Source organism: Hippoglossus stenolepis, chromosome 19 (genome assembly GCF_022539355.2).
Source record: "Hippoglossus stenolepis isolate QCI-W04-F060 chromosome 19, HSTE1.2, whole genome shotgun sequence".
Taxonomy (NCBI): domain Eukaryota; kingdom Metazoa; phylum Chordata; class Actinopteri; order Pleuronectiformes; family Pleuronectidae; genus Hippoglossus; species Hippoglossus stenolepis.
In genome coordinates this window covers 5,235,273-5,262,572 of record NC_061501.1, presented here as the reverse complement: position 1 = coordinate 5,262,572, position 27,300 = coordinate 5,235,273, and the positions used below count along the sequence as shown (strand labels likewise).

The 27,300-nt window shown below is 40.4% G+C and overlaps 2 protein-coding genes across 7 annotated transcripts in view; both read right to left on the bottom strand.

The window, feature by feature from the left end:
• Nucleotides 1–14,665, bottom strand: part of ccny (cyclin Y) — a 42,920-nt gene extending 28,255 nt beyond the window's left edge. For all 4 annotated transcript variants that reach the window (XM_035142392.2, XM_035142394.2, XM_035142393.2 and 1 more), the window contains exon 1: nt 13,960–14,665. In XM_035142392.2, coding sequence (XP_034998283.1) covers nt 13,960–14,113 — 154 coding nt within the window. In that variant the 5' untranslated portion in view covers nt 14,114–14,665. The remainder of the gene's footprint in view (nt 1–13,959) is intronic.
• A 4,170-nt stretch (nt 14,666–18,835) lies between these two features.
• LOC118098566 (cAMP-responsive element modulator) lies at nt 18,836–27,291 on the bottom strand. Of its 3 annotated transcripts, none has more exons than XM_035142534.2 (4): nt 27,105–27,291; nt 25,112–25,198; nt 21,542–21,686; nt 18,836–19,977 (listed from the first exon to the last, which is right to left on the bottom strand). In XM_035142534.2, coding segments are annotated over exons 1-4 (378 nt in total). In that variant the 5' UTR covers nt 27,106–27,291; the 3' UTR covers nt 18,836–19,832. The 3 variants fall into 3 exon arrangements, with proteins under 3 accessions (XP_034998425.1, XP_034998424.1, XP_034998426.1); XM_035142533.1 differs by lacking the exon at nt 27,105–27,291 and adding an exon at nt 26,594–26,762; XM_035142535.1 differs by lacking the exons at nt 25,112–25,198; nt 27,105–27,291 and adding an exon at nt 23,960–24,091.
• Nucleotides 27,292–27,300: the final 9 nt, after the last annotated feature.

The following is a 27,300-nucleotide window of genomic DNA, read 5'->3' as shown; positions in this document are numbered from 1 at the left end:
ATGATACAATACTGAAAACTCAGTGAAGAGCAGAGCAGAAACATTACCCCTATTCCACTGCCCTTATTCCAAACACAACCACCTGTCATATCCTATCTCCAATATAGATTTTACAACCATTGTTCAAAGAGAGAACAGTAGTAAGACACGGAGGTGAGTCAGGCATATGAGGTGTTGAACAGTTCAGGGACAGGGACTCGTTTACTCTGCACGATAATGAGAACAATAAACCAACCCTCCCTCTTTCTCTCTCTCTCTCTCTCCTCCCATCCCTGCATCATCTGCTCACTGTAGCTAGGCAACGCAGGCTTGAAACGATTCAGATGGTGGAGGCAAGCCCATCAAAGATGAAGACGGACAGCAGGGCTCGCTGTGTTTTTCTTTCTTGCTCTATCTCTCTATCTTCCTCTTCCACCTGCTTCTACACTACACTGTGCTAATTGTTTGAGTTTAATTGTGCTCCGTGATGCAGTGACATTGTTTACACTGCACTGTAAAGAGATTCGCCACCTGTTACAGTAAATATGTTGATTTACTCAGTTAAACTTCTGCACTGCTCGGGTGTCAGGGCCTGTGCACACACAGAGCTAACAGTAAAGAAAAACTGCTTAACATATTTCTAGTTATTTTTCTAGAAATATTTTGAAGATTGATCTAGGATTTTGAAGATTGAATAAAGTATTTATATTTTAAATACAGTTACACCCTGTTTATAACAAAATAAAGCTCACAACAGCTAAAAACTCAATAATACCTCACTGGAAATACAGCTTTAGGGTTAGGGTTAATTATTTTAATTCAGCTTCTTCAACAGTTTGCTATGAGCTGGACCAGCGCACTGTGGTCGTGTAAAACTGAAAACAAAACAGTTGAAACTAGAATGGCACTCTGTAGAGCGCGTACCCCCACGAAGGCCCAACAGTCTCCCTGTGAAACCACATTTAAATTTAATAGATCTTGATTTTTATCTGGATCTGCACCAAATTGCACACACTTTTGAATATCAGTCCCCTAAACATGCCAGATTTTTGTCATCAACATCAATCATTTTTTATTATTTTAAATATTCTCTGGGAAATCAGCGAGAATGTTGAAAAAGGTCTACAGACTGCATTTGAGTCTCCAGCAATGGTTGATGTTGACACTTGTTTCCCTCAGCCTCTGTCACATTCTCACTTCGCCAGACGGGCTTCACGAAATGAAACTTATTTTTGGTTGGGGTTTTTTTGTGCTTATTTGGATTTTGTGTTGGAGTCTGTGTTGCACTGGAGGCTGGTTGTTTTTGTTGACATCAGCTGGCTCCACTTGTAAGCTACAGTAATGTTGTGCTGTATGGCAGTGGTAAGATGTACTGAGGCGAAGAACTCTTGGGCGAGCATATACGTCACATGATTGGATTTTCCTGGAAACTTTACATAGAAATCACTCCACAGGCTGTTATAAGCAAACAAAATAGTCATAAGATCTGATTAAGATCTGACATAAGATTTTCTTAGGTTACGTTACAATCTGTTCACGCACCGGCAAACAAAGGCTTAAAACTGACTCCAATTGCTTCACGTTCATACATGGAGTACTTTTCAGAAAAGATACACAAATATTATAAACTGTTTACTAGAACCACCCAGTGCTCCTCTCACAGCTCCTTTTCTAATCGCTCTCTTTCTTTCTCTCTCTCCCTCCCTGCGGGGTTCATCCGGTGTCAAGCTGCGAACGGAGACGAGGATGACAGGAAGGCCATCTGTGCCAAGCTCTGTCATACCCTGTCTGTGTTTACATCTTCGCACAACACGTACCCACATGCAAATGTAGGCATGCACAGGCATCAGCACACAAGCGTAAATGCACCCAAACACAAGCAAACACAGCAGAATAATAATGTGTGATATCAGTGATGCAAGCTATTGACCAGTTTGAAGTAGTCTAAAGAAATAACGGCTTTTTAATTAAATAAAATTCCAGGAATCTAAATTAGAATTTGATGAAATAGAGGGACTGATGAGCAGAAATCAGACATCAAAAGATCTTAGGCCCACATAAATTCTTTCCAACACAACCCAACCATAAGAAAACAATGACAATATGATCTCAGGGATTATAATTGTGACATTTAAAATACATTTAAAAGAACAACACTTTTTTATCAATGCTTCTTTACAAGCGGCAAATGACAGAAGGCACGTTATCTGCACAATATTTACACAGAAGCAAACCATGGAGATGAACTACTGTGTCCAGTCAAGCTATTTGTTGTCGACTGTATCGGCTGCTGCTGTGCCATTCCGGCAGTCAAGGTCAATTTCCAGCAGCCATTCAGCAGCGTGTAATTACCTCCACACCTGCTCACCAAACCACCACAACATGGCTGCGTGCTCAGTTAACTGAATTAGACCTGACTCCACTCGTCCCCATAAACAACATCGGAGTGTGAAGCATATGCTTAGCTATAGGAGAGAGCCATATATGATTGTAAATAGCCCACATGTGGATTCAAAGCAGATGTTGGTGTTAATACATGAATTAATGCTTTAAAGATTAAATGTGAAAACCTCAGATCAGTGAGAGGAAAGCATCTGCTGATACAGACAGTTGGCAGTTCTCAATTGCCTGAGTGAAGATACAATATTTGATTATCAGTTACATTTTCTAAAACTTATCAATTGGTTTAAAAATACTGGGTCCTAGCATGAGATTACATTGCAATAGGCTAAACAGTGTCCTGTAGAGGGTCTCCATTGTGAATGACTTTACTCTTTAGGTCACAGTGTAATGGATGCGAAAGGAGGATAAGCTGTGTGCTGCTTCATTTGCATGGTGCAGCTCATGCAGAAAGTCCCAACAGCCGCCTGCAGCTGTAGAGCTGATGTCACGTCATGAGAACCGACATGTGAACCTCTCTCTTATCGCCTCCTCTCCAGCCCTGTTCCGACCTGGTATTAACGTGCGTCTCCAGTGATCTGATCACAAGTGGACAGCTTTACATGCGTTAGTTCACACCCGGCATTAGAATGCGTCTCCACCTCCAGATGTGTCCCTGTTGACTATTTGAAATGGGACCTCATCAATCTATATGCAAATAAGCATGTACCAAATAATGTTGTTTTCAGCCAATTTGACAATAACAGTCGGGTCCTTTGTCAATGGGTTTGTTAGTGTATGTGAGAGAGGGAGGACAAAAGAAAGTAGAGCCTGGGGCTGAATGAATCAATACACTGTGTGCAGCTATACAATGAAATATTTTTTTACCTATTTGAATAAATATGTTTTTAAATCAATACGTATTGGTTAGTGTTGTTGCGATATTGTAGCAGTGGTCACAAATAAATGTTGAAAAAATACTTTCAGTTCATGGTGAAACAGTTCAGAGGACGTCAGCTGACTAGGCAGAGTTCACACTGATATGGCCAAATGTGTCCCAGACCACCTCAGAATGTGGTCCGTGTGATCGGCTCTCAAATGTGTCCTCAACAGGTCTTGGGTGTGTTCACACTTACAGAGCTGTCCGCTTTTGATCGGGTCATCAGAGACAGAGGTCTGAAAAGGGCCTCGAGTCAGTATGGAACTCCGTAATGTCATCTCTCTTGAGTGAGATTTAACTTTAGAGTTTGATGAAACACAGGAAGTATTTAGAAATAACGCTAATTTTGTCACTGTGACATCCTGTTTGATGTAAGAAGATGACTGACTGATCCTCTTGCTGTTTGACAATTATGAATCTAAAAGGACATACACCTATCTGAGTTAATGTGCTTTCAGATTAGTTGAAGAGTTTTATGCTCTATTGATAACTGAGAAAAGCAGTTGGCTTTCAATTTGGTTAGAACAACATTTGCATGCTGTTTAGGCAATGTAGTGTATGGAAGACATAGGGACAACATATGGTAATGCCATCTGTGAGCTTTATAGTTTATCATTAGTTTTAACAAACCATCTGTGACTTGATTCTGATTTGATCCCAAAGGACTTTGGGAAAGGCCAATGCTCTTTCACTTGGAAAAAACGGGTATGAGGTAATAAATGCAAATCTCTCATTTAATCGTTACAGTGAATCACAAACATCAGGTCAAATATGGTCACAAAGATCAACCCTGCAAACTTCATGATCCTCTATAGAATTTCGGTGTTTCTGTCCCTTCTGCTTAAATCATGACAGAATATCTCTCCCACTTCGCATTACACATTTTCCAGTAACGCAAGCGAAGCGCTGACAGCTGCACCCAGATGATCTCTTGAGCTCCCAAACACTACATCTAATTGCCATCGAGTCCAATTCCCAATGCGTGCGGTTGATAAGCATCACTTCAGCAAGCAAATAGACAGACTGCATTATGTAAGCTGATTTCCAATTTTACAAATTCAGCAACACAAATGAAATCTACTCTCAACCATGGGCAATCACTCATTTCTTGTTTTTTTTCCCCAAGCTTACAAGAAACACTGCGAACAAGTTGAAGACTTGGACCAACAAGGGAGCTTTCACACCTACCTTGGAGTCAAAGGAGTGAAAGATGCCTTGATCCACAGTCCGGACCGACAGACCAAAGTTTGGTCCTGACAAAAGACGAGGTCTCAGTTCGCATCAAACTGACGAATGTTCAGATTGTTTGCAGTGTGAAAACACATTTTGGGGATATTTCTGACTTTCAAGGGCAGGAAGTTGAGACAGCATTAAACATTAGAAGAAGAAAAAGAAGTGGAAGTGGCTGACAAGATTGCTTCTTTGTCACCTCCGACAATATAATATTTGAATGACAAGAACTTTCATTTTGCTGGTAGTAATACCAAAACAGTGGCAACAAAATTAACAAAGTGAACTGGTTCATTTCATTTCATTCATTCATTCAAATGGAATAACTACTTTTTTTCTATGCACTTTAATAAAAAGGTTTTGCGAAAACTACCCAAATGTAGGTGATGACAACAGAACGTAGGTTTGTCATATACAAAAGTCTTTATTCTGCTCCTTAAAATACAATGTCAAATCAAAACTAACTGGATCAAACGAAACAATGTGACGACATAAAGAAAACACAAAGATTAAATGATCCCTTACTGCAGAAATCTTCTCGAATCCCCTCAAACAGCATCTTGACCAAAGTAAACAGTCCAGACATGAAGGGCAAACCTCTTTTCAAACTCCCTTTAGTACAAGAGAACTATGAAGGCGGACCTGAAAACACCTATTAATAGCTCCATGGGGACATGGCTGGACATCAACTGTTTTAACAAGCCTTTGGCTCTTGAGCCCCCATAAATGTTGACATTCCACACACTCATCCAGCATTTACTTTTAAAATAATGTACTACCCACCTTCACAATGTCAATGTTTAGTTCATTTGAGGATAAGAAAGTGACCCTCTAATGAAACTGTGAAAGGCTTTTTCATTTAATCTGGCATAAGCACAGAAAAGTTTCCACGTTTCAACATTATTCTGCAAATAGACCATCAACTCTTTAACTTGAATGAGTGAACTCAAGTGATCAGTCACAGTGATGACTACACCCAATACCCCACTTTTCCTCACTATACTCCCAACAAGAAGGATCCGTTTGACATGAGCTAAGATTTTTACAGCACAAACTGGCTATAACACGTTTGGATGGCGTTACACCTCAATTATACTTAAAGTGAATGGATTCTTGACATGTCTTCCACACAGAGACAACTCTTTTATTTTAATGACTATTTTCGATCAGCGATCCAGAGGCTTCCTCCCATCTCTTAATCAGGATGGCAGACCATTACAATGTGAATTTCTCCAGAGACAGGGCCACTGTGAGAACTTGCAAGCAGGTAATTTGTGGGCGGCAGCTCCATCTTCCCAAGCGTAGGCCGAGTCGAGCCGTATTAGGTTGTAGAATTGACAGGACGGCATCAGAAATAAGTAAATTTCTTAACATCTACCAGCATTTTGTATTTGACAAAGGCACTTGCACTACTGCTTCTCCAGCAGTAATATTCATGTATGTACTGTGGTTATCCAGGTCAGCTGCCAGATGTTTACAAGTCTGAAATTTCTGAAAAAACAAGGGTCTGACAACAGCTTTCCATTTTTTCTTTAACGCACTATCCATGGATTTCATACACATGCACAGATAACCCAATGAATGAGATGCAACTACACTGACTGTAATTCACTGTAATTCAACTGCAGTTGGAGTCTGAGAAACATCTAAGACTCAGCAAAACCTTTTATCTGTGGTACAAATCAATATTGATGCCATGATTATTAGCAGAAACCGACTTTAAAAGCAGTCAAACATTAATTTTTTACTGCCAATATTTTTGCCACATTGTGGAATTGGCATAGTTGTTTTCCATGGGTATGCTTAATGCATCTGTCAAATCGTCTGTAAAAATTATAAATCAAAGAAAAGTACCACAGTCTTTTTAACTCTGCCAAGGAGGTTACGATCTCACCCGTTTCTGTTTATTGTCACCAAAAAGTACAGAAACAATCTGCACTGAACTTGAACTTTGTGGAGGAATGAGACATGGGCCAGGAAAAAAACCTATTAAATTTTGGTCTAGTTCTCCATCATGTGCAATGAATTTCATTATTTTCCTCTGAAGTCTAGTGTATGTCTCGGCAGAAGTCTTTGTGCTCTCTAAGAGCATTGAACTAATCTGACTTTTTGTCTCCGGGGACCTTTGTTCATCTGCTGATTCTTGTTACCATTCTGATGTGCTCTTTTTCCCCAAGTTCAAAATGTTTACTTCGATGAGTCAGCAGCCTGCCATGACTGAATGAATGTAACGAAGAAGGGAAACCCTGAATTTTATGAAAGCGAGGAAACAATGAGTCACCACTGACCAATACCCATCAGCAAAGTATCAGATTGGTGTATCCATAAAAACTGAATTCCAAGGGTTGATGTCAATACAGATTTTCGCTGTAGTGCATTTCTTTCAATGTTGTGTCATGCAATATGCAGCAGGCTATTTGTTTATTCACTTTACCTTAACCTGTCCAAGGTAATTCAATATTAGACTTGAGACTCACGCCCAAACTGTGTTGCTGCATCTTTTATGCAGGGCTCCTCAACCACAAACTGTTGTTTGTAAGACGTCAGAAGCCAAAAAGGTTGGTTTCATCTTTGGCGTGTTGTATTTCAAAAAGCTTATTTTATGTAAATTTATGATGTGAAATCCTCATCAAAGTACAAAGTAATTAAATCCATTAAAAATGTAGTTGAATAAAATTGATTAAATAAAATTGATTAAAAACTCAAAGTGTCACAATTATGATAAATACAGAACTTGACATAGTTACAGGGTGAGATCCTGACAGAACATGTTCGGAGGACACAGGCTTCATCTGACTCCGAGCCAGTACCTACAACATGAAAAGGCCAAATTATCTGCTGACACCAAAAATGTGAAATTGGCTGCCCAGCTCATTAAATTGTAGTCCGGGGTTTTCTGAAGTGTTCTGAGGAGCTGCCCCTCCTGGCTGAGTTCACTAAAAAAGTACCATATGTGGAGGATGTGCAAGAATATTGCAAAAGTACCCACCACTGTTTGGCAAAATGTTGTATTTCAAGCTTTATATACAAATTTTAATCAACATTCAGACTGAACACAAGAGGACCTCCCTTTAAGACTATTAACTGCACATGTGAATATATTAATTTAGATGATGAAGAAAAGATAGTCGTCTTTTGCATAATTTAACAGGATATTCACATGGTTATTCATGTTCTTCAAAGATCAGATATTTTACATTATTCATGTTATCATAGTTTATCTGCTCAAAATGTGCTGTTGGATTATGGCTCTAGCAAGTAGGATTTAATAATAGTCATTTGTATTTCGTTCCATTTTCAAAATTAAACTTGGCTGTGACGCATGGGAAAGGGAAAAATAATCAGTTAAATGTGAATTTCAATGTACAATTCTAGATCTAGGACAAAGACTCCAGACTGAGTAATGAGTATTTTTCACCTCATCAACAATCAAAACATTATAGTATCATATACCCGACATCTAGGTCAACTCGTCTGGAATTCCTAGTTCAGAGACTCCCCAGGCTCATCAACCAGGCATGAATAATCCATGTCCAGATTTCAATTAGCCTGCGAGCAAGACTCATCAATATGTGGGTTTGTGTGTGTGTGTGTGTGTGTGTGTGTGTGTGTGTGTGCACCAGAAATAACTAACTTTAACACTGATGAGACTGAGACAAATGCTGGGCCTGGAGCCACTGCTCATTTACAGATGTCTATGTTAAGTAAAACCCAAACAGAGTGAGGGAGCCATCTGTGCTGTCTTCCATGTCCCTTTCCCTTTCCTCCTATTTGTGTGACTTCACCTTTACTTAGAGCCGTTGTGCAAAAATGGTCTCCGATCGCTCTCTGATCAAATTAGGCTAAAAATAGCTCCGCTGTTTCGACCATGAGGGAATGGCAAAGAAAATGTCCCTCTTTCTTCTGAGAGCTGCAGCGGCACTGAACCTAATTTATTGAGTTAGATCAGATACTGTACATGTAAATGTTAATATGTACAGTAATCTCTGATGATCTTGTCCTCTAATGTTACTCTTCTATTATTTTAAACATCCTCTATGTCCTCTACTGCCAGATAGGATTTCAGGCAGCCTTTTATTCTCCAAATTAGATCAGATAAGGCTGTTAACCTTGAGTCAAAATTTTGATTAAAAATGGCAAAGACTTGGCAAGCTGCTCCAGTGAAAATGTGTTGATGATCAAGAACTGTGGAAATTATTTTCCCACATCTTTCTTTCATTATATACATGTGATTGATTCAAGCACATGCAGAGCTATTTGAAATGTTTTAGAGAAGGGTTAAGAGACATTATTTGTTGTGAGAGGTATGGGTGGCCCGCGATTGAATAATATCTAATTATTCAAAACATGAGTTATTGATATCATGTTTGAGCTCGGGTCGGTTATCCTGGAAAAGCCAGAAAAACATCATATTTTGAAGAAATGCAACCGATACATCACACCACCTCCCATTAGCCCTCTCGTCAAAGCTATGCCACCAAAACACGGGATCGCACAAAATTCTCTTTCTATCTTAGCGAGAGCGGAGAAACACAGAAACATCTGTGAGTGGCTCGCAGCGCTCCCACTCTCTCCCGTTGACTGTCCATCTGCCTAGAGTTACGAGCCGAAAATCTTTTCTACAAATGAAAATCAAGCAGACTTAGAAACTCACACGTTCTGTCTATGATTTCCTCTGCCGCATTTCTGTATCAGCTGGGGACATACACACAAGCAGCGCAGTTAGAGTGCGTGTGTGTGCTCATGTTGAGTCACAAGTGTTGTATGAGGAAGATGCAAATTTAATTTAATTCAATGTCACTATTAATTATAATGGTAATTTAAAACAGTAATGGGAAAATTTGTTTTTTGAGCATAATTAAGAGAGATTAAGAAAGAGATTAAAATAAAACACAAGATCACCCTAAATCTGATATCCTGACAGCTCCAGTGAGAAGCCATACTGATAAAAAACCTTTATACCCACATCCCTGCAGACAACATCCACCACCTCAAAAGCCACCATTTAGAGACTTTGTTTTATGTAACTACATATGCATCATTTATATTGAATGCATTTAGACTGGAAAGCATCTTGCCGGGGGAATCTGCTCAATGACCACACAAACCACCGGAGAGAGCACGAGTATTTCACGAATCATTTCCTCCTCTCTGCAATCAATTACTTAACCTTTGTGATAGCAACCATAAAACTTAACTACCCTTCAGCATTTGACATGTCTTTATCGCAGTCTGGAGCGAGTGATGGGCTTCACCTTGATGTGCCGGAGAGACACGTGCTCCTGTACTGGCCTGCTCATACATGCTGTGAAGTACAACCTACATAACGTGACAGGCCGAACACAAACAGGCATAAATACAGACAAATTAGCTGTCAGAAGAGGCATGAATCTCCAGCCTCTATCACTGAGTGATGCATAGGAACACTGGGGAAATGTATAGAGAGAGCGAGGAATTGCTCCGGCAAATCAGATTATGCTGCTGATTTGTGAACGGCGCCACTTGAAAGACAGCTCAGAGGAAAGCTGTTCAATGAACTGTGTGTGTGTGTGTTTGTGTGTACGTATGTTTTGTGTGCACATATGTCATCATCACTGTCAGCAGTTCTCGAGGCTTTATGATCACATGGTCAACGTGTCCACATGTAAACGCACAAGACAAGCACCAGCATTCATGCACCATAATGTAAATAAGACCATGCAGTTTGTTCAGGTTGAACCAAATCAAATAAATAAACACAAAAGCTACATGACCACCATGGTGACTATCTCTAAAAGAACCAAACATAAGAAACATATCAAAGCTCCTTATTTACTGTTCACACTGTACTTGAGTTTTCACCAGCTCTTTGCTATGGCCAAACTTGGGTGTGATGACCTTCACAATGTGCAACTTGTTTGCTTGGACCGAGCCGTGTTACTCCGCAGGATATGGCTGTGGAATGCCATTCGGCGTCCAGGGACAGGGTCAAAGGGTGAACACCTTAAGACTTGCGTAAACAGCTACGTAGGATAAACACTAAAAAACAGCTTGAAGCCTGTTCTTGCTCTCCCTTTCCTTCCATTGTTACATTCGTTGTAAGACACAATCCAAAGCTTTGTGTTTGGACTTGTTGGTGTTTTTGAACTCTCGTCCATTCACAAGACGGCAAAAGAATAATTCTCAAAGTGATGTACAGTAACAGGCCGTACATTCACAAAACTATAAATATGATGCAGTTAACATTCTTTCTTCCCCATATGATTTAGGATTCATTTTAAACCTGCAATGAGCACTGCATCCCTCTGGCATGAGCAGCTTCAAACCGATCTGGAAGTGGAATTGTTTTACAGTCTCACATTCGTGTTAGAAATGTCATCAATTCACCCACTTGCTAGCGGTGAATCTCTGGACATCATCCTGCTGTATTCTCACGTGGGCTCACTCTGACATTATCCGGACTTATTAGGGGGCTGGCAGGAAAAACTCTCATGTCCACAGCAACTGACTCGAACATTCACAATCTCACAAACAGCCCCTCCAGATAACTTCAGTAGATTATCCAGAGTAAAAATGAAATTGTCGATACAAGAAACCAAACCTAAGTTTCCTTAAGTTGTGTAAGGTGTCTGGGATAACTGCTGCTTCTTCACACCGAGAGGAGCTTGTTAAGGTGGCTCAGAGACCTTGGTAGGATTCTTTCTGGACACCTCCCTGTGGAAGTATTCCTGGCACTTCCAACTAGGAGACCAGCCCGGTGTGGCCCCTAAACATGCAGGGAGGGATCATACAGTTTACCCCGTACCCCAAGAGGAGCAGGAGCAAGGAGGATCTGGGATACTTTGCTTAGCCGGGTGCTACCCACGAACCACATCAAAATAAGTGTCAGAAAATGGGTACGAGATGTCCAGCTCGTCCTTAAGCAGCACACTGGCCAACCCACATTGGACTCATTCAATGCCTACTCCATCAATTACGAAGTGGCTGAACAAGACACAGCTCAGACCCTGAGGGCTTTCCCTGATTACTCACTCCAGGGAGCCCAATCCTCAGAGGGAGGAGTACAGCGAGGTTGGCTGGCCCTTTTTGGAGCACATCATTTACACTGAGCAATATAGCTGTGGGAGGAAAGCTGCCACGCCAGAGAAAAGTGAGACAGACATAAGTCCAAATGGCATTTTGACCTGTTTTTGGCCGACATCATGGCGCCCCTGCGAGGGGCGGTTGGAGCTATTTGTATCAACTTGCGCTCTGCACTGTGCGGCGAAAGCCATGATCCTGACTCATTTTGAGCGCTGAGACGATGCGATGCCAAGCCCGGGTGACGTGCCGGGGCCTGAATTGGGTTTGCCCCAACAACTAGCATCGGGACTAGTTCCTGTCATGTGTCATGTTCTCCAAAGCTGCACATTTTCTCAGGCTGCTGGTAATTTCCTGTTAGTGGTGGCATGCTGGGATGATAATCTTCCATCTTCCTCTACTTCCCATTTCCTCACTAATCACTGGAATTTATAATTTTTTCCTGGTCAATGATGCACAACAGATCACAGCATCTATTGTGAAACACTGGTGATTGCATCTAATGAGCTAAAATCAGTTTCACAAATGAATTCCTCGTTTTTTTCTTCTCAGGCAAATACAAACTTGTAAAGCAAATGTCACAACGTGAGGGTGCTGGCGTGAGTGAGGGTTACAATGTGTTGCCGGTCATTTCTTATTTCGTTCTTTCGAGGGAAGTGAGTGGACACCCTGTCATAAACACTACCCATCATTATCACATCACCTCCCACTGGAACCCAAACTTACACTCACCCTTCAATAAGCTGCCCCAACCTTTCACACACACCAACACACAGCGGAGGTGACGCAATCTTAAGGTCAAGCCATCGAGTTACGTCAGACTCACTCAAACTTCTTCTGCTGGACTACAAAATAACGGCAACACCCTAGAGTGGTGGTGGATTTGACCCAGCCACTGTGAAGCTTCGACACCGGTGAACATCCAGGGAACGGAGAGAGGGTTAGTGACTTCTTATAAGTACCTGGGGGTTCACCTGAACAATAAACTGGACTGGACTGATCATGCCACTGCACTTGACAAGAAGGGCCAGAGCAGACTGTATCTACTGAGGAGACTGAGGTCACTGGAGTACAGGGGGCGCTCCTGAAGACCTTTTATGACTCCGTTGCGGCATCAACCATCTTCTTTGGAGTGGTTTGCCGGAGGAGAGGTATCACAGGTCCTGCCTTCCTGCTGCTGTCACACTGTACAACCAGCACTGCTCCCTGTAGACTGCATGCACCCTATATCTATCTCATTCAAGGTTTGCAACTAATTCAACTGTGCAATAATCATTTTCTATCTGTGCAACTCCAATATCATATGTCCAATACTGTTTATATTTTGTTGACATTATACATCCGATCTTTTACGGTCCCTTCCTATCCTGAATGTAAACACTTGTTTGTTCTCAGGACTTCTTCGATTACAGAGTTTTGGCCCGACGCCTGGTTCTGTCCAAAGGTCACAAATCCACCTGCCAGAAATGAACATGTTGTTACACAAGTTTAATCCTATCACAGAGAGACGGGCACCAACGAATCATGTGCCTGACGTATTTCTACCATGAGCACAGACTTGATTAAGATTGAACATGCCAACAAAAAAAGATATTGCTGTATCTTACCAAAAAAAAACGGGTTGATTAGAGAAAATTATCTCGTGCACGGCTGCAGGAGGTCAAGCGGGTCGTCCACTAACCAGGTCAGAGGGTCGATCCCGGTCTTCCCCTTGGGGAGGAGACTGAACCCAAACTTGCCCCTGACAGCTGCCATCAGTGTATGAGTGATGTACTATGAAGAAAGCTGCACATAGATGCAAAGCTGTAGTGTGACGTGCTTTGAGTGATCAGACCATTCCTTCACTTTTCCCTTTATGCTGCTTCAACACTGCGAATCCCCCCCCCCATCGTAGGACTGATAAAGGACTATCTTATCTGATCTTAGACAGAGATTCCCTTTATTTTGCAACAAACAAGCCAAACAAAGTAGATCACACAATTCCCCAGGTTGGGCTCAGGGCAGCACCGACCTGGACGCTTGTTGTTATCATCCGCTCGGAGGAAGGCGGCAGTGAATCTGAAAACGGTCAAACCCACCTTCCGTTCTCAGATCAGAGCTGCAGTAAATGGCAGGGGAGTTGGATTAGGGAACCCCTGTACTTTCGACAGCCTAGAAACCAGCTGATCTGCAACATGCATCATAAAAAGCGGAAGCAAACAGCAGCACTGTGGTTACTGTTGGTGTAATGATCATGGATGGGTGGGTCCTTCTGCACAGCTGTTGCAAGTTCTCATGATGTGTTAATACTGCAGAGGGATCTCACACAGCTAATAACAATGATGATGGTGATGGTGATAATGGGGATGTGAGTTAAATGCCCCGGCTCCTACCATCGATGTTCTCCCGGTCGCTGATGTGCTGGAGGTTGCAGCCCGTGTCCTCGCGGCTCAGCTCGGGCTCCGGCCGGTACGTCTCCAGCCTGGAGTGGTTGTTCCTCCGGTGTTTGGGGCTGGACGACACGCAGCAGGAGGTGGTGTTCCCCATGGCGGCGGCAGCGGCGGCTGTGCTCCTCCTCGCCCGGCAGTGTTGTCTTCAAGCCCCCGGGGTGGCTGCGCCGCTAGCGCCGCTATCAAGAGCGTAAAAAACGGGGCGGTAACGCGGTAACACACGGAGCTGGTGCGAACGACGAGCTGCTGTCCCCCCCCACCCCTGTGCCCGGTGTCCGCGAGCGTTACATGCCCAGCTCCGTGCTCCAAGATGGAGTCATTATTTTTAAAAAACACACACGGGGAGATAAAACGTCAGGCTTCGGCTAATAAGTGGAGGAGCCCACCCGAGCGTCCCCTTCCAAATCTCCAGGCGAGGGCAGGTATCAAGGCTTCGGTCTGTGTGTCGACTCCCCCGCCGTGTAGCTCCGGTGCTCGGCTCCCGGTTTCCCCCTCACAGACACATGGTGGCTGTGGGCGAGCTCACAGAGACACAGGAGGATGAGAGGACATGTTGTTTCAGAGTCAGCGGCAGAAACCTTCTCCTCAGCTACATGGTTGGTTTCTGCTGGGAAAGACTGCTGCTACATCCGCTGCCCTGCTGCGTTCAGGGCCAACACGTAACGTCGGGCTTTCGCAAATAGTTGACAAATGGTTTCGCACTGTTAAAAAAAAAACTAGCATTTGATTTGACCAACTAAAGCCCGAATGAAAACTAAAGTTAGATCAAATAAGATGAGATGTACCTTTATTTATCCTCCGTGGAGGAATCTTGGATTGTGGATCGTGGATCATGGTTTGGGATCATGATTGGGGATCGTGATTTTGGAATTTCAGAATTCAGAAGATTTTGGAATTTCAGAATTCACGTGATTTTGGATCATGATTTTGGATCGTGATCGTGGATTATGGTTTTGATCGGGATTTTGGATCATGATTGTGGGCCATGATTTTGGATTGTGATAGTGGATCGTTATTTTGGATCATGATTGGGATCGTAGATTACCATTTTGGATCATGATCGTGGCTTGTGGATTGTGATTGTAGATTGTGATTTTGTATTGAGAACATGGCTTGTGGGAACGGGATTGTGGGTCATGATTTTGGATCGGGATTGTGAATCGTGATTGTGGATTATGATCGTGAATTCTGATCATTGATCGTGATCGTAGATCAATGGGCTATTTGCAATAGAAAAATAAAAGTTTCGTAATTGTGCAGTTTAACCAAATTCTTTACAATATACAATATGTACAGCAAGATTATGGATTTCAGTCTTAGCCTGTGGGAGCTGTGGTGTTGTTCAGTCAGATGGCTGATGGCATAAAGGTGCTCCTGAGCTGCCTCAGTTCAGTAGAGAGCGGATGAGAGCGCTTGTCCATGATGGATTATAGTTTACTCTCATCCTCCTCTCTGTCACTGCCTGGTTCCCTCCTCTCCACAGAGCAGGTGCTCCTCACCATCTGGTTCAGTTAAAATATGTTTTGAGAGAATAAAAGACAATAAAAGAAATTTGCCACAGTTTTATTTAAAACTTCTGGACCTTCTGGACCAGGCAACAAAACAAAAGGATATCAATAATTATCAAAATGTGATTTTCATCAAAAGCGATATAACCAAATTCCATCATACACATCAATATATTGCTTATGCATTGTATAAGCACAGTGAGGAGGTATAACACATATTGTATCTACTTCATTTTTACCCTCTGCTAGTGACTCTGTATTCCTGCATTTCCTTCTTTCTTATACACACTTTACTATACTGAAAGAAAAAGACAGCGTAGGGTGGATTCAGGTAATCTTGGACATTGGTTCATGTGGGACACCTAAGCTTCAGTCTGTTTATTTCCTGTTCCAACAAAATCTAGTTAACATAACTTGTTCTAAAGGTTAGCATGGTTATCATGTGACTGAAATCTCATGACTTCATGGGGGTAGTGTCACAGAAAGGGTCTTGGAATTAAATTACAAGGTCAATGACAGGATTCTCAAATGTCAAGGATATAAATCTGTCATAAACAAGGCAATGTTCCTAAATGTTATCAAATTATGTTTGTGATGTATTCAAGAAGAAATGTTTAAAACATGTTTTAGTTGTTCCACTTAATCAGACATGATTGATAATGTGGGACAGCATGCTTGTAATCGTGTAATCTGGAACATCATTTAAATTCTCTAAATGGGCGGAAATACACATTTAGGGACTTCTTGATGTAATAAATAAAGATAAACTAAAGAGATGTAGCAGATGATTTGCAGTTGTCAGACAGGAGTTAATGGTAAATACAGTCTGTCCCTGTCTGTTTAAACTGATTGTCTGGTTAGTTAACTGGCACATAATCAGTTTGCTCTCGAGGACAGAGATGCTCCAAAAAGCCAAGAAGAGTCTGTCTTGTGTGCAGCTATTGGTGAATTTACAGTTTCTTTATTTAGGCTAGCGTTCTTTATAAACAAAATATATGACTTTTATATGTTAATATGGATCAATGACATTTCTATGAATAATATAAATTTTCTTATTTAGCTTTTCAGCGTGTCATTTTTTCATAATGCTTTTTAAACATTTATAATATTGAGCTTGTCATGCATAAATCAAGGTGATTTAGGCTTTTAAGTGTCCCACATTTCAAAGTGACCTGTCACAAATTATCAAAATCAAGCAGAATATTATCTTTTGGCAGACAGAACATTAAAAGCTGTGCCATGTCTCCTCTGAGTATGATATCTCCATTCTGTCTTCTGGTACGGAGAACATCTTAAGGATCACAGAAAGGTATACTATGTTGATCCAATGCGCAACACAGATATCGGAATTACTCGCAGAAGTCCAAATTGCAAAAACGAAATTTCAGAATTCCCCCAATGTAATAATTCCCACAGCACATGAACGCATCTTCCAAACCCACAGCGCTGTGTCTGTGATGGAACAGGTTCCGGTTCAAGTGGGTGTTTACAACTGTGGAAGAAATAGACAGTTAGAACAGTTTGTCAGGGGGGATAATAAATCAAGAAGAAAAACTGTTTTCAATAGATTAGAAGAAAAAACTCTCCAGGATTCAAAAAGGGTTCATGAGGCCCATCAACAACCTATTATTATTATTATTATTATTATTATTTTCTTTATCTACAGTTATTATTACAACAATAAACTAAGAATATGTATAGTTTTGTTCTTACTCTAATAGATGGGTTATCACTGATGCTATGTGCTGTAGCAGTGTGTGTGTGTGTGTGTGTGTGTGTGTGTGTGTGTGTGTGTGTGTGTGTGTGTGTGTGTGTGTGTGTGTGTGTGTGTGTGTGTGTGTGTGTGTGTGTGTGTGTGTGTGTGTGTGTGTGTGTGGAGCTAATTACATGATCTTGACTGATGCCTGACAAATCCATCAGGGGCTTTGCTCTGCCTGTGTCCCAGTAAAATGGCTGCTCTCAGTCTAAATCTCTCCGCAGCATTAAGCAGGATTATCAGAGGTCAAGGCAAACAAAGTGCAGACCTGAGGAGCAGCCTAATCCACTCAGATGTTCCCCTGACGTGCCACACAATACACTCACACTGAGGCCTCAGACCAACAGGCTGGAGGATGCATGAGAGGAGATGTGCTCTCTGCATGGTTGCACAGGTTGTTGTACTACAAGATCAGGTGTGGTGCTGTAGCGCAGCCTGCTGGTACTACTGCTTCACTGCATGTAACAGATAGAAGGCCTCTCCAAAACCAAATTTTCAACACATTGCGTTTTGAGTTCTGGACGTAGCTGTCCGGAGACCCTGAGTTTCATCTTAATTCTGCTAACCTTTTCTCTCAATTTATTTGATTTATTATTTTTTCTCTTCTTCTTCTTCTTCTTCTTCTTCTTATTGTATTTTTTTGCCCATTATATTTATCAAGACTATTTGTAATAGTCATGAGATTGTTGTTGTAATAATAGGATTTGATTGTAATTATTATTATTTGTATTATTATCATTATACAATTATTTTAATTATAAGATTATCAGTTTTTTTTGTTTTTCTTGAACATCCCTCTTCATGTTCTCATCTAACAGTCATATTAATAATAATGATCATTATTATCATTATACAATTATTTGAAGATTATCTTTGTTATTATATTATATTTTCATGAGTCCCTCCTTATGCTCTCTGATAAATTATGATTGTACATGTATATACATGTATTCAGTATATTTACAGTATAAAAAAAATGTTTTGCTTTTATATATAGAGAACAACAGTCTCTCTCTCTCTCTGCTTTGTCATTCTGGCCTGTATTCACTGCTTTTGTCCTTCTATTGTTTTGTCAATGTTTTCTCTTTTGTCTTGCAAAGTAAAATAAGATAAAACTAGATCTGTATTTGGAAGCTTTTCACACACTGCATTCAAACCAATCTGTGACTTCTCCACGCACCATGCCATGTTTCATTTTGGGTTGTCTACGGCCATGGACAGTGTTTCCTTTCCCCCTCACCGTTACATTCCACACAGTTTCTTCTCTGTCAGTGTGGAAGACGCCTGTGTTTTGTTCGGGGCTGGACAGGAATAAGGTTTCACAGAAGGTCCTTTTTTTTTTTTTTACTTAAATTACATCTCGTGCACTTTCTTTGGTGTTAATTCTTGCTATATTGAGATTTGTGAATACGTTGATAAATTTGAGGTTTAACTACTTTGATAGCATTTCCTCCTCAAGCTCAAGTTAAGAGCAAATGGATAAAAAAAACTAGTGATGTAGCTCTGGGTTTGGTCCCTGGTTAACACTGAACAAGTTTTACAGTATCAAGGTCAAGACAGATGAACAACAACTTTATTGAGGCAAACACATTTTGAAAAATACCTAAGACTTTAAAATATGGCATTGAGATAACAAGACAACTGCTGTTGTGTTACAGAGGAGAAATAAAACAACAACGCTGAAGATAAAAGCAGGATTTCAGCATCAAACATGTCATTTAAAAAAAGAAGAGTCACATTAATGTAGACTGGTGAAATGACATGAAGAAAAGGGAATTCAAACACTTAATACAGTTTCCACAAATACAAACAAACTAAATAAACTCTTACTTGTATTAACACAAATGCTTTTTTTTGGTACAAACTATAACAGAAATGCAAAGTGAACTTGCCTAAATAAATACCAATGCCACAGGTTAGGAGCAGAAAAGTCATTGAAGAGATGCTGGAATTGTCTCTTTGTTAAATATGGTGGATCAGTGGGTGTTGACTCCTGTGCTTGCATTAGGATGTCTGAAATGGGCTGAAAACACAGCTAGGGGACGATCAGATCCTCTTTGAACATTTGGTCGTAGCAAAAATACACATCACAAAAATGATCGGCTGAAAGAGTAGAGCATAAAAAGCCAAATTTGAAAACTGATCCTAAAGGAATGGAAAATGTAGAGGGGTTTACAGCATAGGTGTTAGTGACAGACCAGTGCTGCGACTTCAGTTTCTCTCAGTAAGGCAGGCGGTCCATATATTCCCTCATTGTCCTCCTGCTCACTCCAACAGCCTCCCTGTGCAAAGGGACATAAGCTCACTGACAATGACCCTGACCTGGAACAAAGTTCTTGTTGTTGCTGGTTGTGGCGCGGAGGCGATTCGGAGCCAGAGACATTGACATCATCATGTAAACCTATTTAACAGCAAAAGACAAGAAGAGGTTTGTGCGAGCGCATGTTCAAGTGAGTGTTTGTACATGAGCAAAACCAGAGTCCCTCAAGACATCCCGCAGAAACAGACGACACAGCTCCACGCAATCGAGGATCCTCCGCCGCTCTGAGGATTCACTGGATTTTGTGTCGATAGATGTCTTTCAAGGCTCGGAGCTCCTCAATCAGAGTCTTGTTTTGATTTTCCAGCACGGCCACGCGATTTTCGAGGCATTTGACGTATTCCTTCTTCTTTCGCCGACACTCCCGGGCGGCCTCCCTGGAAGCAACAACAACAGTAACCATGAAAAAAGGAGGCCACAACACCGTGGGCTTTTCTCCAAGATACAACAGAGAAATCATTCTGTCCTTGAGTCGGTTTAAGACGTCACATTACGAGACTTACAAAAAGGATGTCATGAAGCCAAAAAAGAAACAAGCCAATGATTTAGTAGTGAAGATCATAGTTAAATTATCATGTTGGAGGATGGAAAACATGCAAACAAAGAAAAGTAGGGGGCAACAGCAGCAGTGACACAATATTGTTTCCAGCAAACACAAGTCTGCAAGGTCCTAACAGTGGATCATGACAGCAAACTCACTCACACTCCAAACATATGTTACAGAGCAGATAATAGGCAGGTAACGGGAGAATTAGCAGTTAGAGGCTGCGAATGGAAGAGAATCATGAAGCTGAATGATGACAGGTTGTGGATCTTATCAGGACCATGCAATTATTGTCATCCACATGGTGTTAGAGTATTACACAGCAGACACAGCAGAAAAGGAGAGAGGAAGAAGGGTATTTAGGCCCTTACATAGGGTGTCTAAGTCAATACTGATATTAACATTTGAGACTTTCATTGACAAAATAACACAGAATATTTTGGCGATGGTCTTCTGAATGTGTTTTTGAAAGGACTGTGTAAACTGAGACAATAAAACCAGAGACAATGCAGGGGCGGATCCAGAGGTAAGTGCGCGAGTTATCACTATATTGAAACACATGGAAATGAACACAGTGATTGGACCGTGTCCTGTCAGTAGTTTTTTGATAAACTAGTCATTTACTAACAATAAATATGTTTTGATTTTCTAAGTTTTTTTGAAGTAAACAATCTACTTGGACGAGGAATAATTTTCTACATTTTTTTAATGATGTGGGTCTTTGCTCAAAGCCAAAGCACTAACAGTAAACAGGGAATGACTTGAATGTGCACCTTGCTGAATCAGGAATTGTGCATAGATGTTGGACATATAATTGGCCCCTCTGTATGGACCCTTTATGGCCCCTGATTTGGAAAAATCTTAGATCTGAGACAAACGGTCTTTACAAATGAAATACAAGGTTTTCCTTAGTGAGCTGGAGCCGCTTGTCCAGTAGATGGATTCCCTGTTTGAAGTCTTTATGCTAAGTTAAGCTAATCAGCTGCTGGCTGTTCCTTCCTCCTCCATTTCCATCTCATCTCGCTCTCAGCAAGAAACAAACAAGCGCATTTCCCAAAATGATCAAAATGATGATTCTATGCTGCAATTTCATGTAATGTTTTATAATTAATTTGAATTGGAGACACTAAACTGACAGTAAGTGGCCATGTGGGAGTGAATGGTTGTTTGTGTCTGTATGTTGTAATGTGCGATATGCAATTGGCTCCAGCTGACCCCTTGAGAACCTCAAAAAAGGATTAGCACTATAGATAATGGGTGGATGGAATTTATCCATAAGGGGGACACGTTATTCATGAGTCACCATATTCACTGACGCCGATATATCTAATATAGCTAATATCAACAGCTAATGTCACTATGGCTGACTTCTCATAAGTGTGAACACTTCTCCTCACCTGTTCTTCATCAAGCGGAGCGCTCTCTTTTTTACGACGTCCTCTCCTGATCTCTTGGAGCCATGAGCGCTGGCCCCTGCCCCCCCGTACGGGAGGCTGGAGCTGGGTTTGTGCAGCTGGCAGGCGGTGAAGTCACCTGTGGAGCCTGGGGGAAACATCACATCACACATCAGATGACAGGGTTACTGGGTCTGTAAATCCATCACAAAGATTGTGTGTAGAGTCCTTCCTATGTAACTACTGAACCAGGTGCAAACCAGTGATTTACTAATCTGGGTTGCAACAGTCAAACTAAACTGATGACTAAGTAAAAGATGAAAGTTGCTGTTGGAAACATCTGTTGCATCCTTCTATAACGCAATCAATTGTGTAAACAGCAAATCACTATAGTCATCAGCTGTAAAATAAATTACATTACAATTTTAGGGGGCAAAACTTACCTGACAACACTTTGTAAAATAACTTTATTTTGTTTATTTAAACACAAATAGAGAATGAAAAGCATCAGACTGTCAAAGCATGTGATGACAAATGATTGGTTAATTTATAAGCTGTAAATCGTGTCTCTAATCGTTTTGGTTGCAAATTTTGAAACACAACCTTACTGTAGGATGTCATTGTCTGATTTCACAGTGATGTCATGATGACGTCATTCCTGCCATACAATCTATAAAAGCCTTCGGCTGCGTGCGTCTATAGTCCTGTGGGATGCAGACACTTTGAATGATGTCATTTTCTGACATCATCAAGACTTCCTCATGACACCACTTATCATATAACATCATTTAATGGGGAATCATTTTCCGGTCAACATCAGCTTTAGATACTTTTTATTTTTACTCATTAGTTTTTTGGTTTATTTGTTTGTTTGTTTGTTGCCATGTATTTTGTGAAGCACTTTGTAACTTTGTTATTATTAATATTATTTGCAGAGATATTATGAAAACTTTGGTTTTTGGACCACACACGCACGCACGCACGCACGCACGCACGCACACACACACACACACACACACAGAGAGAGAGACAGATGGGTGAAAACTACTCTACTGGCTCTGCTATGCTGGCATGCAGGGTAATTATGTGTCTTGGTGTTGGTCCAATTCAAATAGATTAGGATGTGTGGGAAATATGAGAGTACACTCACCTCACCAATATCATTTGGCAATTAGGTTAATGTTGTAAGCATAACATACTCGTCAATTATATTGTTGTTGTGAAATGCAGATTTTTCATTACGTGTCTGGCCAGATATCTGATAACTTCTTTTACTCATCAGTCAGATACTATTCGTTTTAGTACACATTTATGGGCTGGTGGCTCCATGTCATTCAGTACATCAATTATTTTCAATTTAGTGCGAGATAAGACTAACATAGCCTAAACAATCCTTCTCTTAACCTTGTCAGTATGATGTTTTGTTTTCCATTTTTCAGCCAGAGCCTCTCGCTCATATGATCATAAATCAAGAGGATGTTTCTTAGAGTCCAAGTTAAAGTCAGTCTGATTCACTGTCGTTTAAATACAATAAAGATGTTCAAGATTTACGAGTTTTATTTATCCCAGGATTCTGTGCTGTGAAACTTAAAGTGTCAAATGAGGCTTTGTTGACTAGACAATTAGAACAAATACAGATAATAAGAATAAAGTGAGCACACACAGTTCTCCTCTCCCAAACTAAATCAACAAAATATGGTGATATGAAAGTGTGTGATGGTGCACTTCTTATCTGCGTCTCCTTCCCTTCACTGCCCCTCACATTCTAACACGCCAATGATTAATTCTGCGACATGTCGGAATCACAAAAAAGGAGCTGCATGTTCTCACAGCGCGCACAGCCACTGACGTCAACGCACATCGTATTCCCTGGTTTACATTTACATGTAGTTGCTGGGGGGGCCTGTTCCAGGAAAAGCAGTGACGTCAGCCACTGCTGCTATGTGCTGTGAGTGGGCAGCGCTGAAGCATTTCACAGAGAGGGAGAGAGTGAGAGAGTGAGAGAGAGAGAGAGAGAGAGAGAGAGAGAGAGAGAGAAATAGCGAAATAGCGAGAAAGGACAGTGGAAATATTTTCTTGTCAGCTTTAGCTGACAGTGGAAAATGAAAGTAATATATCAACGGATCCTTTGCTTTATTTCAGCAGAGGCTGCTCAATATGTTATCATGAGGAACTGTTGCTTTTTTTAATGCTGGTTTGGGAGAAATTTACTGAAAAACATAAATAAATATGTCATGTCTGAAAAGCCAATCGCAAAATAGCTGTTTTCAAATTCAAATACTCCTCATTTAGCTGACGTTACCCCCACAATACTAACCAGTGACTCTACTCGGTATTTCAACTATCTAAGAATGTTTTAATAAATAATAAAACAAGATTTTTAGATAAGTTAGTAAGGAAAAGAGATGATAGCAAACGTACCTGTTTCTGTCTCATCCCCAGTTACAGCCATTCTCTATCTGCTCCCCAAGCTTTCCAACAGAAAGTGTTCCCTTCAGAGTCTCCTCTCTGACTGAGATGTGACCACAGCCAACTGCGCGGCTATGTGTGCAATTTACAATTAGAGGCATTGACATCAGCATGACATCACTGGCCTCCTGATGTCAACAGTATGCTTTGCTCTCTCTCTCTCTCTCTCTCTCTCTCTCCTTGACACAGCGCTATGAGTCAGGGGCTCTGATGTTTGTCTTTGGGGAGAAATTTTCTTGAGCTTGACTGGAGCACAACACTGAGGAGTGCATTTATATATATATGTGTGTGTGTGTGTGTGCGTGTGTGTATATGGTTTGTTGAAAATGGAAAGACAGCAGAGCTTTATTTGGACTTCAACAAACACACAACCTTTTTAAAGAATTTAACTTTGCTGTGAGCCAGAAATTTGCCAACATACAGTGTTTTTCAGTGCTAGAAATAGAAGTTGTATATCTGGGGGTGTACTGTATTACCACAGTGTGTATATACTGTATATTTATCCACTGTCACGGCAAAACATAATCTCTCAGCAGATTCACCTCACACTCAAAGCTCAAGGAGGTGGTGCCCCCTACAGGCATTGTAGCGGTAAAAAACGAATTGTGTTAAAAGAATATGATGACGTCCCATGTTTGTTGGTAAATGTTCTGTATAATGTCTCAACCATCTGAGGAGACACTGACTTTAGTAAAAGTAATAAGTGTTATCAAAGTGTGAAATACTATGTGATTTAGATCTGTTTACTCTGAAGGTTAATTTAGCTTCATATCAGTGTAATATTTCACCTAATATTTACAGAGATGATGCATTAAACCCTGAGCAACTCTTCCTATCATACCTTTTAGCTTCGGTGGGCTTTCAATTCATATGTGGGCCCTTTTGTACACACAGATACTTGGTAGTACACAAGGTTGGTTGCAATCATGGCAATAACAACGTTTCTACTCTCTTTTCTGTAAAACATTGCAATCTACTTATTACGATATTATTCAGATTCAGATTAAGGGCAAAGTCACTAGCATCTTTGCCCTGGTAGAAGCTACAACTGTGATTGTTGTGTTACTTTTACAACACACACACACACGTGTGTGTGAGTGTTACCAGGTAGAGGCTGTGGTGTTTGCTTGCTGACCACCACCATATCCTGCAGCGTCTGTGTTCCGTCAGGATGGAGCTGAATGTGTATCACTGGGAAGGTAAGAGAAAAAGAAAGGTCAAGTGAATATTACTGAATTAGGCTACTAAATTACACAACCCATGCTGCGTTTATGGGGCGATATTAACGTTTCAATTTTTTTTTACTACATGATATAGATTTAATTTTGTATAGTTTATTATGAATAACCATTTCAAACTCCGCTAAAATGGTGTGTTCAAATCTGTATCTGTATGCAATGCTATATGTAAATACCATTATACTGCATCCCTGTTTGTGGGACTACCTTTCTGATGTATAAATTGTCTGAAGTGACATTGATCTAGTGAACAGAACCATGGCTGTGTGATAACGTTGATCTATGTTTGTTGGACGTGAATTTACCTATAAAAACTGTGTTAACCAAGTGGTGCTGGTGATTCTAAATGTTTGCCTGCCTTCTAGTGGTCATAAATTGTGACTGCAGCTCTAAATTATTTCAGTAGTCACTTTCTACTTGCTGCTTTGTAATTATCATAGTTGGTATTATGTATTTCTAGCCCAAGTAGTGGTAGTACTATTAATAAGAGCAAAGGCTTCTGCAGCAATATTAGATTCGTAACAGCTTAGTGGTGCTGAAGGTATTAGTCTGTGAGTTGCACAAAATTCTATCATCAGCCATTGATTTTGTGGGTAACTTATGCCAGCAGAAAAACAGTATAATATTGAAAGTGTAATTTCCCATTTGAAAAACAAGTGGACAACAAAGACTGGCCTTAGATGGCTCCCTGTGGTTATTAGGTAAAGCTTGTTTAGTTGTTGGTTAAGTTTGTCAAGTTGACAACACCATCAGCTAAATAGATGGATAAATAGATAGATAGATAATCTCACCCTAAAAAGGATAAGCAGTATAGATAATGGGTGATCGGGGATAATAATAAAAATAACAATAATTAAAAATAATAATAATAATAATAATATACCTGAGGACCTGAGAGTAGCTGGAAGTTTCTTTAGCCTGGCCTTTGATTAAATATGGTTAATAGATATATATTTTATTACCTCTATGTTTTAAATTGAAATTTTATTTCCCGTATTTATTGTATTTTTTATAAGTGTTGTCATTGTTGTTATAGATTTTAAATTCGATTTTATGGAACCACATCAACAGCATTTTTATTTGTTCACATCAATTCTTGGTTCATCAGTCAATTGTGAAGCACTTTGAACTGGACTAACCTGCATGAAACGTGATATAGAAGTTTGGAATAATAACAACAGCAACACATAAAATAATAATAATAATAATATCGATAATAATAATAATAACAATGCTAGGATCAGTGGATAATTTCGGTCAAGCTTACTGACATTTTTGCTATAAAGTGACGATCTCATGCTACATGCTGGCTAGCTCAGTATAGCTCATTATAACTGTTATGTTTTACCTGCTGGGAGAAACCACGAGCGACGTTCAGAAAACAAAAACATTCACAAAATACAAAAAAAACGTTAGTTAGTTAAGCTTTAGTTATAAACAGAGACAAACTATTATAAACTGCGTCTGTCGTTAGCATAATATTAGCAAGCAGGTAACCAAGGGGAACTCTGGGTAGTCTCTCTTTCAACGATTCTGATTGGCTGATATTTCTACCACTTATTCCTATTGAATAATGAAATGTAATATCTCTCGAAAAAGATTATGTTTGTTTAAGGCACATTACTCACATTATAACTATTACATATTTGAATGATGAGCTGATATTTTAAGTCATGTCACAATTGGTGTCGATTTCAGGGAACATTTTACAGAACTTAAAAATAATAGTAATAAATTAGCAGATTTTCAACTGAGGTCAAAATGTTGACATTTTAAATTAAACCAGTGACAACATTTATTAAAATCCGGTGAAAGTCTGTGGTTTATTATTATTATATTAATACATTATTAAAACTCACTTGCTAGGAGGTTTCCGTAGTTTTGGACGATACCACTAATACATGGGTGTTCCGATGTTTTGAATTCGAGTGTTTTTGGCCTTAATATCTGCGGTAGACATGAAAATCACTTATAAGATTTGTAACGGAGATCTCTCAATGGCACTTCACGAAGACTAAGAGCAAAAGTGCTACTCGGCTCATTTGGGTTTGTCCT